The sequence below is a fragment of the Cnephaeus nilssonii genome (assembly GCF_951640355.1).
Source record: "Cnephaeus nilssonii genome assembly, chromosome: 2".
Taxonomy (NCBI): Eukaryota; Metazoa; Chordata; class Mammalia; order Chiroptera; family Vespertilionidae; genus Cnephaeus; species Cnephaeus nilssonii.
This window is the reverse complement of record NC_137073.1, coordinates 46,944,556-46,957,717: the sequence shown is the minus strand read 5'-3', so window position 1 is coordinate 46,957,717 and position 13,162 is coordinate 46,944,556. Positions and strand designations below refer to the sequence as shown.

The 13,162-nt window shown below is 40.3% G+C and overlaps 1 protein-coding gene across 2 annotated transcripts in view; it reads right to left on the bottom strand.

The window, feature by feature from the left end:
- The window catches only part of SEMA6A (semaphorin 6A), a 125,804-nt gene that overhangs the window by 17,171 nt on the left and 95,471 nt on the right, over positions 1-13,162 (bottom strand). Inside the window, exons 16-18 of one of the 2 annotated variants that reach the window (XM_079783190.1) lie at positions 12,323-12,381; positions 10,215-10,235; positions 4,697-4,861 (exon numbers count right to left, since the gene is read on the bottom strand). In XM_079783190.1, coding sequence (XP_079639316.1) covers positions 4,697-4,861; positions 10,215-10,235; positions 12,323-12,381 — 245 coding nt within the window. The remainder of the gene's footprint in view (positions 1-4,696; positions 4,862-10,214; positions 10,236-12,322; positions 12,382-13,162) is intronic. The other variant, XM_079783191.1, reaches the window with a different exon arrangement.

Here is a 13,162-nt window from a genome sequence, read left to right as displayed (position 1 = left end):
GCCACAGTTTGGGTAATAGCTAGCTGCAGTCTATACTTGGCTGCTCACTGCTGTCTGGAGAAAAATCTCACCAGATGCTTAACAAGCCTAGAATGACTTTTTTTTTTTTTAAGTTTAAATTCATTTTACTCTAAATTCCTCCTTGACCAAACTTTTCATTGCCAATCACAAAAGCTTAGTAGTTGGAGGAGAAATCAGAAGAGCACTAGATAATGCAATTGGAACGTTTAGAGCCCAGCCAACAGAAGGTAGAGCGATTATTAAATTTTGTTCTTCCAAAGGCCAGAAGCAAAGTTTTGGTAGTAGTTTAATCCTCGGTGGAGTCTTTTAATTACTGTAGGCAGAGTTACCTAAATTTGAGTCATTCAGTTTACCAATACTCCAATTTTAGTGCTACCAATGAGTCTCATGGACTATATTATTTACTTAATATTTCCTTTAGAATGTATTTCAAATGGAAACTTTATATCATTACCAGACATGGAAAAAAGTGTCACTTTTCATAGATAAAAGGTGGCTATAAAAATAAAATTCACGGCAAGCAAAACAATATTAATTTCAGCTAGTTCCAGCTGCAAGTCAAAGCCCACAACCTAAAGCCAATTCTTTCTCGTCAAAAGAGATAGGAGCAAGTTTAGGGACTTGTTAATGATAAAGCACCAAACTGAGACTTTTCCTTGACATCACCAATAAGGTGGAAAGAGAAATGAAAATGGTGCGGCTTCCCACCACAGGATTCTTGAAAGCCATGATGCCCCGAGCTACCTAAAGCATCTTATGGAAGGTGCTGTGTGTGTCCAACCGGGAGGCAGAGCTGCTGCGGGCTAAGATGCCTTTGAGGAATAGATAATTGATTATAAAGAGGATTGTTAATAAACCCTGTGATTTATAAAATTCCATTCAGGATTGTTATGGAGTGTGGATAATTTACTCATTATCCTTTATAGACCTTATGAATCTTACGGGGCTATTACTTCCCGGACTAAAAATTGCTTATACAAATAGCTCGTATATTGATTAGAATATATTCAACATTTACTGTACATTTTAGTTTAAATTATTCATTTGATTTCTTGTTTAAATTCTGTTTCTAAATCTTTTCCATGTCTATAACAAGCATATCTTGACTAAATGTGATAATGTGATAATATTTCACTTTAAAGATTTCCCAAAATAAATAAGCGTACTACAATTCTGGCATTTCCAATCAAATGGGACCATCGTATAGATCGACTATGTCGTCTATTTTCTGAGAGCTCACAAGAACTCTATAAAAGAAAGTCTGAAGTAGGATATTTTCTTCTGTTTCTGATTTATTCTTGCATCCCAATGGTCAGCATTTATAGTTTACATTTATGCTACACAGCTCGCTAGGCAGATCTGTACATGGCTAATTTCCTCCCATATCTTGTAGTCTTCTTGGAAATCAGGTTTTATGGTATTGTTACTTTTGGTCAGAAACAAGAAGCACAAGAGTGACTATTAATCCTCAGTATTGCTTACCCTAAGAAAAGAAGCTTTTATTTATTTTTTTGCTGTGGGAAGGGTTTGGTGGTGAGGGGAGACAAGCCAGATCTAAAAATACACCGAATTTTCTTTCTTATTCACATGTAATTAGAGCCCCTTTGTAACTACTGATTACTACCTCAACCGTTATAGGAAGAATACATATAATATATATTTTTAAATGTGGCAAAACTAAGAAGGAAGTAGCTAGGGCTGCATCTAATTTATCAACTTGGTGATTAAAGGGCTGGCTGTAGAGGCTCCAGACATCTAGGGACCGAGAGATAAAACAGAGCAGTTGGCTGTGTTTTTACTAATGAATCTAGGGCTTGAAAGATATCAGGCAATTTTAAAGAAAAGCAGCAAGGACAGGAGACATTAGACAAGGCCAATAGGGTAATGAAGGGCAAGGCCAGTTACTGAGCGAGAAAATTACTTCATTTTCTGTGATAATGCTTCTGTGTGCTTTGCAGGTCTCTTCTCACGCTTTGTTAATATGACTAGATATTCAGACAACATCCGAATGCTACTCACAGCAGAGAAGGAAAGAGCCTTGGAACATTCCACAGAGGGGCAGAGGGCTTGGGTCTATTATTTTGAAAGGGGGAGGCTAAGAACAATGGCAGCAGAAGGGGGTTAGATTGCAAGGCTGGGAAAGGTGCTTTAACAGAAGGTGAGGGACGCACAGGATTAAATCAACACGAAAGACAACAGCAAGGAAAAGAAAGAAAAGGCAAGCAAACATACTCTGGAAATGCAGACTTGTTTGGAGGAGGAGGTGGGTCAGAGCATGGGACTAGCCCGTGGTGGTCAGCATGTCTGCAGGGCAGAGCTGTGGGCTAGTCTACTCACTGGTGTTTTTTTTTCCAGCGGCCAAAATAAAAAGGGCATTGGACATTTGACTCCTCAGCTAGCTGGTCAGCGGACACCTTTTCTGCTTAGTGGAGGAAATGTGCAGTATTTTAGAGACAATTCCAGAGTATATTTAGCTCCTGAAGCTGGAGCATACAAATGTCACATTCCCATGAGACAATCGACCCAGTGACAAGAGCACCTGCCAGAGGCCCTCGGAAAACCCAGGAAACTCTCGCATCCCAGGGGATGCTGCACACACGGATGTGACGTCATTAAGGCATCCACGCCAGGGAATGAAAGGGAAGCAGCGAGGGGATTACAGATTGGGTCAAGTTAAGGAACGTCATAATGAGTCAGAAAAGAAACAAGACTTTTCCAACAGAGTAACGCCACCACCAAGTCACAACACACAGTGCTTGGCAAAAGAAAACAAAAGATCAAAAGAAATCATGATCATTAAACAAAAACAAGTCAGAGCAAAAATGGAAATTAAAATCATAAAAATCATGGTAAAAGGAACATCAAAGCTACATCTTTCAAAATTTTCTGCACAGCATCTCATTGTCTTTGCCCCATCAAATACACAATTGTCAAAAATCCAATTTGACAGGGCAAGGCAAGGAGTTAATAGCACAAGAACAGTGATCATGTTAAACACCCATGCAGTCACACCTCTGCCACCATTGTTTGACAAGTTGTAGACTGCTTCCAGCTTTGTCAATATTCACAATAAGACCCAAGAGAATGAACAATGCCGAATTTTAAAACGATGTCAAAGTGTTAATTGGACTCTTTGATAACCTCCATCCCTTGGGGGAGTTAACAATTGGAGAAAATTCAAGCCACCAGGTCTCGGGTGAAGTGAAAACAATTGTAACCAGCAGCTAGATATTTGGTCGACATATTTAATGCTTTACTGGAAAGGCTGTTTGGTTTTTTTAGAAAGTCGCAGTGGGCAAACACAAAGTGTTTTTTCTGAGTTGTCTCTTCTTGAGAACCCGGCCAAGACGAATACCTCTGCGGTCTGGAGCCACACATAACAAATCATGGCACATGCTAGGGCTTGTGGCCTGTGGGATAGTCTGTCCCTTCACAGATCGGCCTGGTGCTTTCTTGGAAGGGTGAGGGCAAGGATCCCTCCAACGTAAAGAGGCCGCTGAGACAAAAGCCACTTAAAAAAGATTTGGGGCAGGGCACAGTACGAAGAAGTTACAGAAGAAGAATAAAATTGATTAAGGGGACATGGCTCGAGAACAAGTCAAAAGGGCTACGTCTTAGCACGCAGAGAAGCAGCATGCACTCTCAGCAGATGAGATGCAAAAAGGATGGGAATTGCGCATGCAGGTCTGCCTGGGAAACACCCTCTCGGAGCAGAAGGGAGTAAGTACACAGAAAACCCTGAGGGAGGACATGGTGGAGACTGCCTTCACTGCGGCTGGTCTGCCCTCCAGACTCCAAGCCCTGCTTGGGTGAAACTCTTAAAAACATATAGGAGTCAACAATTCTGAACGGGGGGGGAAACAGCTCGCAACATAACCGGGCTTTTCAGTCTCTGATTTACAGGACTGGTTTTTTGGACAAGTAACGGCCTCTTTGGTTGCAGCTGCAACTAAAGTAGGCTGTGTTACCAGAGCAGCAAATGGCAAGGAAAAGAAAAAAAAAAAAAAAGATGACATTTTCTGTCTCTAGTTGAGCAAAGAAAGCCAGGGAGAATTTAGCACAGTTCACAGTAGAGTCCCTTTCATTTAGGGCAGCTTCCTTTCCGTTTTCCATGCATAGCAATTCTGCTTGGTTCAATAACATATTTTTGTTTTAGCTGTTGTCCTAGAGGCAGTGACAGTAGGCCTCAGGACCCTGGCTCTATTCAAACGCAGTACCAGGCAAGAGTGGGAGATGCTCCCAGCCAGAAAAGACTGTGCCCTGCTCTTTCTCCATTCACTGATTAAGCGGGCTTTGACTTTGCTTACATGCACTTGCCAAAGCCCTCAGTGCGTTCATTCCAATGCGGTGGGAAAAGAGGACCCACAGATTACAGGAGAGGGGCGGAGGGGGTCTCAGGAGCCAGCATCTGTGCTGGGCCAAGCCACACCTCTTTTGGGTGGAGGAAGCTTAGCGGCTGTGTTATTTGTTTTGTGTGGTTTCTCCTTGCGTGGGCAATACTTTAGGATCAAGCTTAGCAAAGAGGATTGGGTTGCAGTCTTTTTTGAGATGCTTTCAATCATAGCGTGTTGGAGGTTTCTTACATCTTGCTATGATTCTGCTGGAAGCAGTTACAGAGTTCTCCCTATGTTCCCTCCCTCTCCCCCCAGAGGAAGAGGCAATTCCAAGGCCTTACCCTTCTTGTCTTGGTGATTATGGGAAGACACTGCCCCCATAGGGTCTGTGCTGCCGGGTGAATGGAGCAGATCTTTCCAGTCCAGCATTCCTCCCCTAGACTCATACCCCTCTCGAGCCGTCGAATCTGACGTGGTGGTGCTGGGCAAGAGGGAACTGGAGTGCCCTGTTTTCATCACAAATACAGTTAGGGAAAGCATCACCCGAGACACCCCCATCCCCTTAGCTCAGAGGCCAGGAGATTGGACTCCCAAGCTGGCTGTAAGACTGGAAGGAGATGGCCCTATAAATAATAAAAACGGGGGTGGGATTCAGCAGAAGACCCTTTGAACTCAGAGGATAAAGGGTAAGAGCCCATCTCTGCTTCTTGCTGAGCGAGCCTTGGAAAATCATTTAACTTCTCTGGGCCTTGGTTTTCCTTGTGCACAAAATGATGCCACTTAACCTCACAGTGTTGGGAGGATAAAGCGACATAATGGTGAAAATATCTAGGAGTGTTTGACACATTGTAGGTGCTCAGGAGATACTAGTGCCCTTGTTTGGTATTCCCACAGCAGCAGGAAAAGGCAGAAGGGTCCACTCTGGGACTGATGGGGGAGGTTTATGGTACGGCACCAGCCTCTCCCCATCACCTACAGCTCAGTGGTCCTGAGCCTTCCTCACTGAGGGTGCATCTATGTTTCAGCTGCAACTCAACTTCTTTCTGGAAGAAGTGGTTGCTTTCTAAAAGGATCTGCTCCCACCTCCTTTCCCCTCAAATGCTCCATGTTGTTATTGGCTTTGTCTTCTGTGTCTTATTCCAGCAATGCTAGCTTCAAAGTTTTAGGAGTCATAATTGTGAGAGGTTGTTTTTATGCCACACCAACTAATACTGTTCGGTTGGAAATAGCTTTTTGAGATCCAGAGTAGCCCGTGATAGATGTTGGAAGAATGGCTGGGTTGGGAATTATGGCAGACACTGGACATTTCCTGCGAATACATTCCTAAGCTTTCCTTCTTCCATCATTCCACAAGGTTAAATGCAGATCCTATTAAGTGCTTGGATCTAAACTGGTGCAATGATTTAAAGATGCACCTTACCTGTTCTTTCTAGGAGAAATAAAATAGGACTTCTCTGGGATTTTTAAGTAGTCTTTGGGTATTCAGCCATTTTACCCGTAGCAACCTCTTGAGTAATTTTTAGAAAGACATCTAGGGGCAACTACGGTGAATGTGTAATTGGTGCCTTTGGTAGAAAGCAGGACAGAATCCCAGGTGGTCTCCACCTTGGGCTGCCATCACCGTGCATGTGATAAATAAAATACTGGCCGCCAGAAGAAAGGCTGTAATGATCAATGCATTACATTGTTCCATTTTACAATTATTATTGGAAGTTGGATTCCCAGGAGACTGTACCACTGCCAGTTACAGAATATATATGTAAAAGAGCCGGGAAAAGCAAGTCAGCCAAGTGGCTTGTCTAAGCTATAATGATTTCTATGAAAGCACCACACTTAGATGCTATGCAAAGCTTTGGTAACATTTAAGAGGCGGCTTTCTGCGTAGAACTTGTTTGGCTCCCACACAGCTTCAAACATCCACTTTGTTACAAATAGTCTGATTCATAACCAACTGCTAGAAACACGTTCATTTAAAACTCAAGAAGGCTTGGATCCAGATTTTTTGTTTTTACATTTCTGGGCGTCACACCTCATCTCATGATACTGACAAGAGAACAAGGGTAGGAAAATCACCTGGAATTTCTTTTGCTTCCTCTTGCTTTTATATTGAGCTCTAAAATACAGCCTCAATTTTCTACCCTTCAATTCAACACAGCTCTAATGAAATATATTGTTAACCTAAGAAAGAATTCAGCACCCAGCATAAGCAAACAATTACAAATAGCTTTTCGGGAGCTAAAAGGGGTATGTGTGACAAAACCTCTCCTCCAAGTAGCAAACATTTTTTTTTTTTTTAACCTGAGTTGATTTGCATTTTGAGCACTTTCAATGTAACTGTGTCCAAGGGGCAATTTTATGATAATACCATAAGTATGGTTAAGGGAGAACATTTCTTAATACGGTAATCTAGGGGAAATATATGCCTAAGGGACACATTCTCTGTAGAAAGATTTCTAGGACCATATGCTGCAAATACGTGGAAAACTCATTGGTAATGGAAAGCTATGGCTATGAGAGGATATTAATGTGGGCCAGATGGTAGTTAGGTAGGGAAATGTTTTACACAAATGTGAGAAACCAGCTCCTTCCTATCGCTGAAGTGTTAGTCTAATACCCACCACATCTCCATTTTCTGTATGTAAATCTAGAGAAACCATGCATCTGATGTACTCAAATGAAAAAATAAAATAGAGCAGCATGAGGTTTGTAATCTTTTAAACTTATGCTTAAGGACAGGCAACACGTGTCACTGGTGAATCAAGTAGTCACAGAAAGCAATACCTGATTCTCAAAAATTGTAGAAGCACCATGGAAAAGGACCATTAAGCAGCAGTCCTTAGTTTGAAATCAAAGAGGCATATGATTATTACCTCTCCAAGCTTAAAAAAATGTTGAAAGAAAATCACTTTATTTCTTCTGAGAATCTGATTCTATAGGCTTTATTAGTTTGTGCATTCCCTAAGAGACAGTGTAACCAAAATCATGCTACAAAAAATAGGCAATCATTTGTGGATATAGTATTACATGTCAATAGAGTTCAAATCTATAATTTTGTCTTGATAATCCAATTAGGGAGGTCATGTTTTAACTAATGGAGCTTATGATGTATTCTTATAATATACAAAGAGGTAGATATTAAAAGTTAACTTTAATATGCATCATACCGTTTCTCTATATCTACAAATCTTTGTGATTCCAGAGGTTAGAGACCCTTCAAACTACTCTAACTTATTAACAATAATTATAGCCAATTAGACACAAAAAAAGAGATACTATATCAATAGAAGAGAGGAAGAGAGAAGGAAAATAACCAGGGTCCAATTCACTAAAAAGGGTTTCTTGGTTATGAAACTGATGTTGCACAGAGCTTTTGCCAAGCAGAGAGTGCATGGTTTATTGAAATGATCCCTTTTTTAGGCGGTTGTGGTTTTGTTGTTCACTCTGTGAGCCTGCACTCAGCCAATGAACTTTTTATGGAAACATTCAAAGGACACAGTGGGGAGCAGTGGGTGCACTTTGGACTGTGGGGTTGGCTTCTAAGCTACATCCTTGCTCTTAAAAATAGCAATTTGGTATTTCCTTTGATGGTAACAATACAGCACCTAGTCCAGTGCCTGGCACTATTTGCTGAATAAATTAATTACATCTGTCCTATGTTTATTAATTCCAAAATCAGCATATCTTCAATAGTATGTGAAAAGAAAGTCTCCTGTATTTTTCTAAGTACTGTCTCGAGCAGCCTCATTTTGATGGTCAGTTAATCATCTAACCACTCCCTTCTGGATAGATTTAGCCTGAAATGGACAGGATTATTCATTAAAAGGAATACAGTATTCCAACTCTTCTTTAGTTTCATCACAGAAATTACTGGTCAAAAGCTGAGGGTGGAGAGGTATTGTCCTTTAAAAGTGTTAATATGGAGACATTAATAAGTTCCTTGAAAAGGAAAAAGAGATACATAGATTATTTCTGTTCATAAAGAAGATCCCATAGTTTAATTGTTCTATCGATATGAGAAATTACCTGGGAGTTAAAATTGTACAAATTGATGAATGCTAGGGAGGTTGCTGGTTCAATTAGATTCAAGACCTGAATTTCTCAATTTCTGATAAAGATTATTCAATTATAAGAAATGATTTCAAAGTATGATATTGAGAAAGAGCAGAAGCTAAGTGGGTTCTCTTTCTGAAGGACAGGCTAAGTTAGAGGACATATGCCTCCTGAGAAATTTTTTTCTAGTAGTTGGTGTTTAATGTGTTGGTTGGAATCACAGATGAGAGAATATTAAAGGTGGATGAATTCTGTGGGTTCCTCTCCACACTACCTCACTTCATGTGGGGGACAGTCCGGAGAAACCAGGCATTGTTTTCCATATCTGCACAGCTCCAGTTTATAAGATAGTCTTTAGGACTTTCAAAGAGGCTTTTTATGTTTGCTAATACTCACAGGGAGTGAGAGTTCACATAGAGCTATTAGACACATTTGTAGCCATCCTGAACTATTTCTTTGAATCCGAAATCCACCTTGCTTTCTTTTCTTTACTTTTCCCCTTCATTTCTTACCTACCACTACATTTAAAGACTGTCCTAGAACTGTTACTGTTCTTAAACACAAAATCTATAAAATTTGTGTATCAATGAAACCCATAGTCCCCATTATCCTATATAATAAAAGCCTAATATGCAAATTATCCCCTTAACTGGGAGTTCGACCAGGGGGCAGGATCGCTGGCCAACCGCCCAAGGCCCCTCCCTCTGTCTGGCGGTGGTGGTGGCAGGCGGCTAGGGGAAAGGAGGCCCTGGCTGGCAGCCGGCAGCCGCTAGGGACCCTACCCATGCATGAATTTCGTGCACTGGGCTTCAGTAACACATAAGCTTACGTTTGCCATCACACATATTTTTTCATTTTATATTTAAAAAACACATGAATAGTTTACCCTAATAAATACTTGGAGTAACTTTGAGAAATGGAATGTTTTAACTACATTTAAACTTTTCATATAAAGAGCTCAGAATATTCTGTTTATGGATTTAATAGCTTTGTTTAATGTAGCTTCTGCATTTCCGAGCAGGAACAATGGGAGAAGCCCTGTGTGCACATCATTTGCGCTGTGTCACTCTTCCTTGTACACATTCTAAAGAAATCTCGATGACAATATGTCTAAATAGTTGCACTCTTTGTGAACTTAAAATTTGATGGCCAATTTCATGCTATATTGGAAAGTTTTGCCTAGTAAGAAGCTGGTATGTTCACTCTGTATAGATTTTCCCCTGAAGAAGGTATGGTCCTGAGAGTCAGCATTTTGGGAATGTTGCTTTCTATCAGTTAAAGAGTTATGGCCTTGTAGTTATAGGCACTATTCTTTTATCTTGGATATACTTATGTCCAATAGCAATTTTTTCTCCTTCAAGAACTCATTAAAGATATTCACCAAATTCCCTAAGGTTGGCATATTTCATGTTATATGGATTAAACTGTAGGACTCAAGTCTCATACATCAAATACAGGCAGAGTGATTTTTGAAGCATCATGCAATCTATAAATAATTTTAGTGAATTGGGGCCCTGAAGTAATAAAGAATCTGGTCCATGGTGTTTAGGAATGAAAACTATAAACTACCACAAGATGAGTGGCTTGAAGAATTAAAAAAAAAAAAAGAAATCCATCAACTGACCATATACTGTGTTGTAAGACATTTCATGATCTGGTAGAGGAGTTGAAATGTCTATAAAAAAATAACGAGGACAAAAAAATTAATTTAGAGAGAAACCTAAAGTTTGAGAATACTGAAGAGGATTAGTGAAGCAGGATTTCCTAAATAGAGTTTTATCGATAATTAGTCACGAGTAATGTCCTTACCATTCAGTGCCACGAAGGAATCTGAAAGACAAAAGGGAGGAGAAGGTTACTTATGTCTAACACTCCTTAGTGTGACTTACGTAGTACGTGGGAATGAACTAATACAGGACTATAAGAACATATGACACCCAACACTAAGTAAGTGCATTTCAATTCTGGCTTGTAATGTAAGATGCGTTATATTCGGTCCAATTTCACACCCCCATCTCTTCCCCAAGTGAGTTTCCTCAGAGTCACTGTTTTTGTTGCCAAGAGGCAGAGAAAAAGCAAGAGTTAGTAAAGAAATGGTAACTGTGATTATATGTGTTTCTGAGAATTTACGCCCTACCATATATGTGGATAAAATAAGTACCATATGGACCCACACTTACAAAGTACCCTTTTTTACATTCTCTCATTTCATCCTCACAACCATGCTGTGAGGAACTGTCCAGTATCACAATGTTCTGAACTCAGCAGGGGGCTTACTTAGGTAATTAAAACAAAAATAAAAGAAATCACATCCACACAGAGGCAGCAGACACCTGTGTGTGCATGCTGTGTCTGGGTCAGAACATGGTTCCCTCAGCCTGCTCCTCAGCCTCTGGCACTGGCTCTGCACGATTTTCTCATCTGCCCTTAAAATCCTGATGCAGTCATTGTGCACCAATGACCGAACGCCTCTGAATGCCTGTCTGTGAAGAGGTAAGTCCCATGAAGTAGGTCACGCTCCAGCAGAGCACAGGGAGCTGAGAAGGCTCTCGGACAGGCGGCCGAGGGTCTGCTCAGCCCTACCTCCTGCCCTGAGCGGGCCTCTAAGAGCCTCAGCAGGAATGAGGTTCAAGGGTGGGGAGTACAGGAAAACAGAGGCTTGACTGCTGAGGTTAAAGAGTAAGTCACGGGCCAGGGGAGAGGGTCTCCCCTGTGCTTAGTACTGGGGCTTCCTTCAGCTTTTCTGCCAAGAATACAGGTGTGGTGTGAGCCCACTGGTGCAGTGGACACTTGGTAGAGCTATTAACAACCATTTTCACGTTTTTCATAGATTTGCCTATGAAATCCAAATTGACACCCCAGTTTTCTACAGATGCCCATACCACCAGATCATAAAAATATGATGAAAATTATTCACTAGTCAGCTAATTCAGTTCATATAGAAACCAAAACCTGTTTCCTGAAAATGGAGCCTTAAGGCATCAATGTGACTAACATCCATGGATCAAATTGTTTCACTCCCCAAAAGTAATGTAGATCTTTTGGCAATGACACTGTCTCCTATGCTGATTTTTTAACTCATTATTAAATTTTGTGTGTGAAGACATAAGAAGCTTTTGCCAATATATAATATTTGCAAACAAAAAAATATATGCAAAGAATTTGGAGATAAGGCTGCCATGTCTCTTTATTTGATTATATCTGATTTCTATAAGAGATAAGAAAGTTGAATGATACCTTAGCATTTTCAGGAGAGTTTTGATATTAATCAGAAATAGGAGAACCAGGATCCTTTACATGAAGTTCTAACTAAAATGTTACCATTTAATAACTTTAGAAATGAACTCAGATTCACGCAGTTTAATTTCTATGAAAAGGTTATTTTGAGTCACCTTGTTCTTAGTGGGTTATATCTGAAACTTTTTTCTACTGCAAATGTTAACAGACAAAAATCTAATTTAAAAAATATAATTACTTTTGTTAGTTTCTATGTTGAAGAAGAATAAAACAGTTCCATTCAATTAAAAAGCTAGAGTATGATGTCCAACCTTTTTATCATATTTGGTTAAAAATTACAGTGTAAATAGCACATTTTTAAAAAACAACAAAACTGGGCTTTCAAAAAAAGAAAATGCAGACAAAACTTACTGCTCTGCATAATTTATATCTTCTTAAGTGAGTCTGTTCCTCAGTATTGTAATAATGCACTAGGTGCCAGCATTTATAGCAACAGCATCGACAATAACATTGGCTCTAAAACACACTCTTTTCTTTATTTGATATTTAGAAGATGGTTCCTGTTATGTGTGCATGTTTTGGTGCCAGCTGTACTCCGTTCCACATGCAGGGTAATGTTCCCAGGCCATTCCAGAAAGCTGCTCTGCCCAAAGATAAACACGGATAAAAGCTTCACTTACTGTGACAGTCTCCAAGGCCATCTGTGTTGCCACGCTCTATGTCCTGTTCAAAAGTTAGTCTTTCAGAAAAGGAGGGGGGAGAAAAACAAATTCAATCATGTGAGTCATTACTCGGGTTTCACGAAAGCAACTAACACAGTTGGATAAACTGAGTGGCAGGTGCAAAAAATATGTAGATAACAGCTTGAAAATTATATCTTTGAAATTTACAGAAATGAGTCTTATGTACAAGAATATCCAAAAAGAAGCCCTGGCTTAAGAAGTTAATTCAGATATTATTCAGGAGGTAATTAGTGTGTGCATTATTTATATCTGTCTTTTACTCTGATTCCCTGAGTATGTCTTAAACATTTAAATGTTAAAATACACTGTTCTGAGCAATATAGAAGTCTATAAATCTCTCTATATAAAAGCCTAATATTCTAAGGGTCCGACCTATCAGTTGACCTTTCGACCAGTCGCTATGATGTGCACTGACCACCAGGGGGCAGACACTCAGACCAGTAGGTTAGCTTGCAGCTGGGGTCCGGCAGATTGGGACTGGATGAGATGGGCCGGACACGCCCTGGAGCCAACCTCCTGCAGTCCCTCCCCGGCCTCTAAAATATTTCTTCTAATTAATTCCCTTTCAATGTGCATGAATTCGTGCACGGGCCTCTAGTTAAAAATAAGTCTTTCCCCCTCTACTACTCTTTCACCCTGACCCTTGCCTTCCTAGATTTTTATCTATTTCTTTGCTTAGCAGTAACTTATATAACTAAGTGTTAAAGGTACAAATGGCCAGTGGCTATGTGGGGCCCAAGAAGAGAGGGCTCGGAGGTGCATTTTGCTGAGACCATT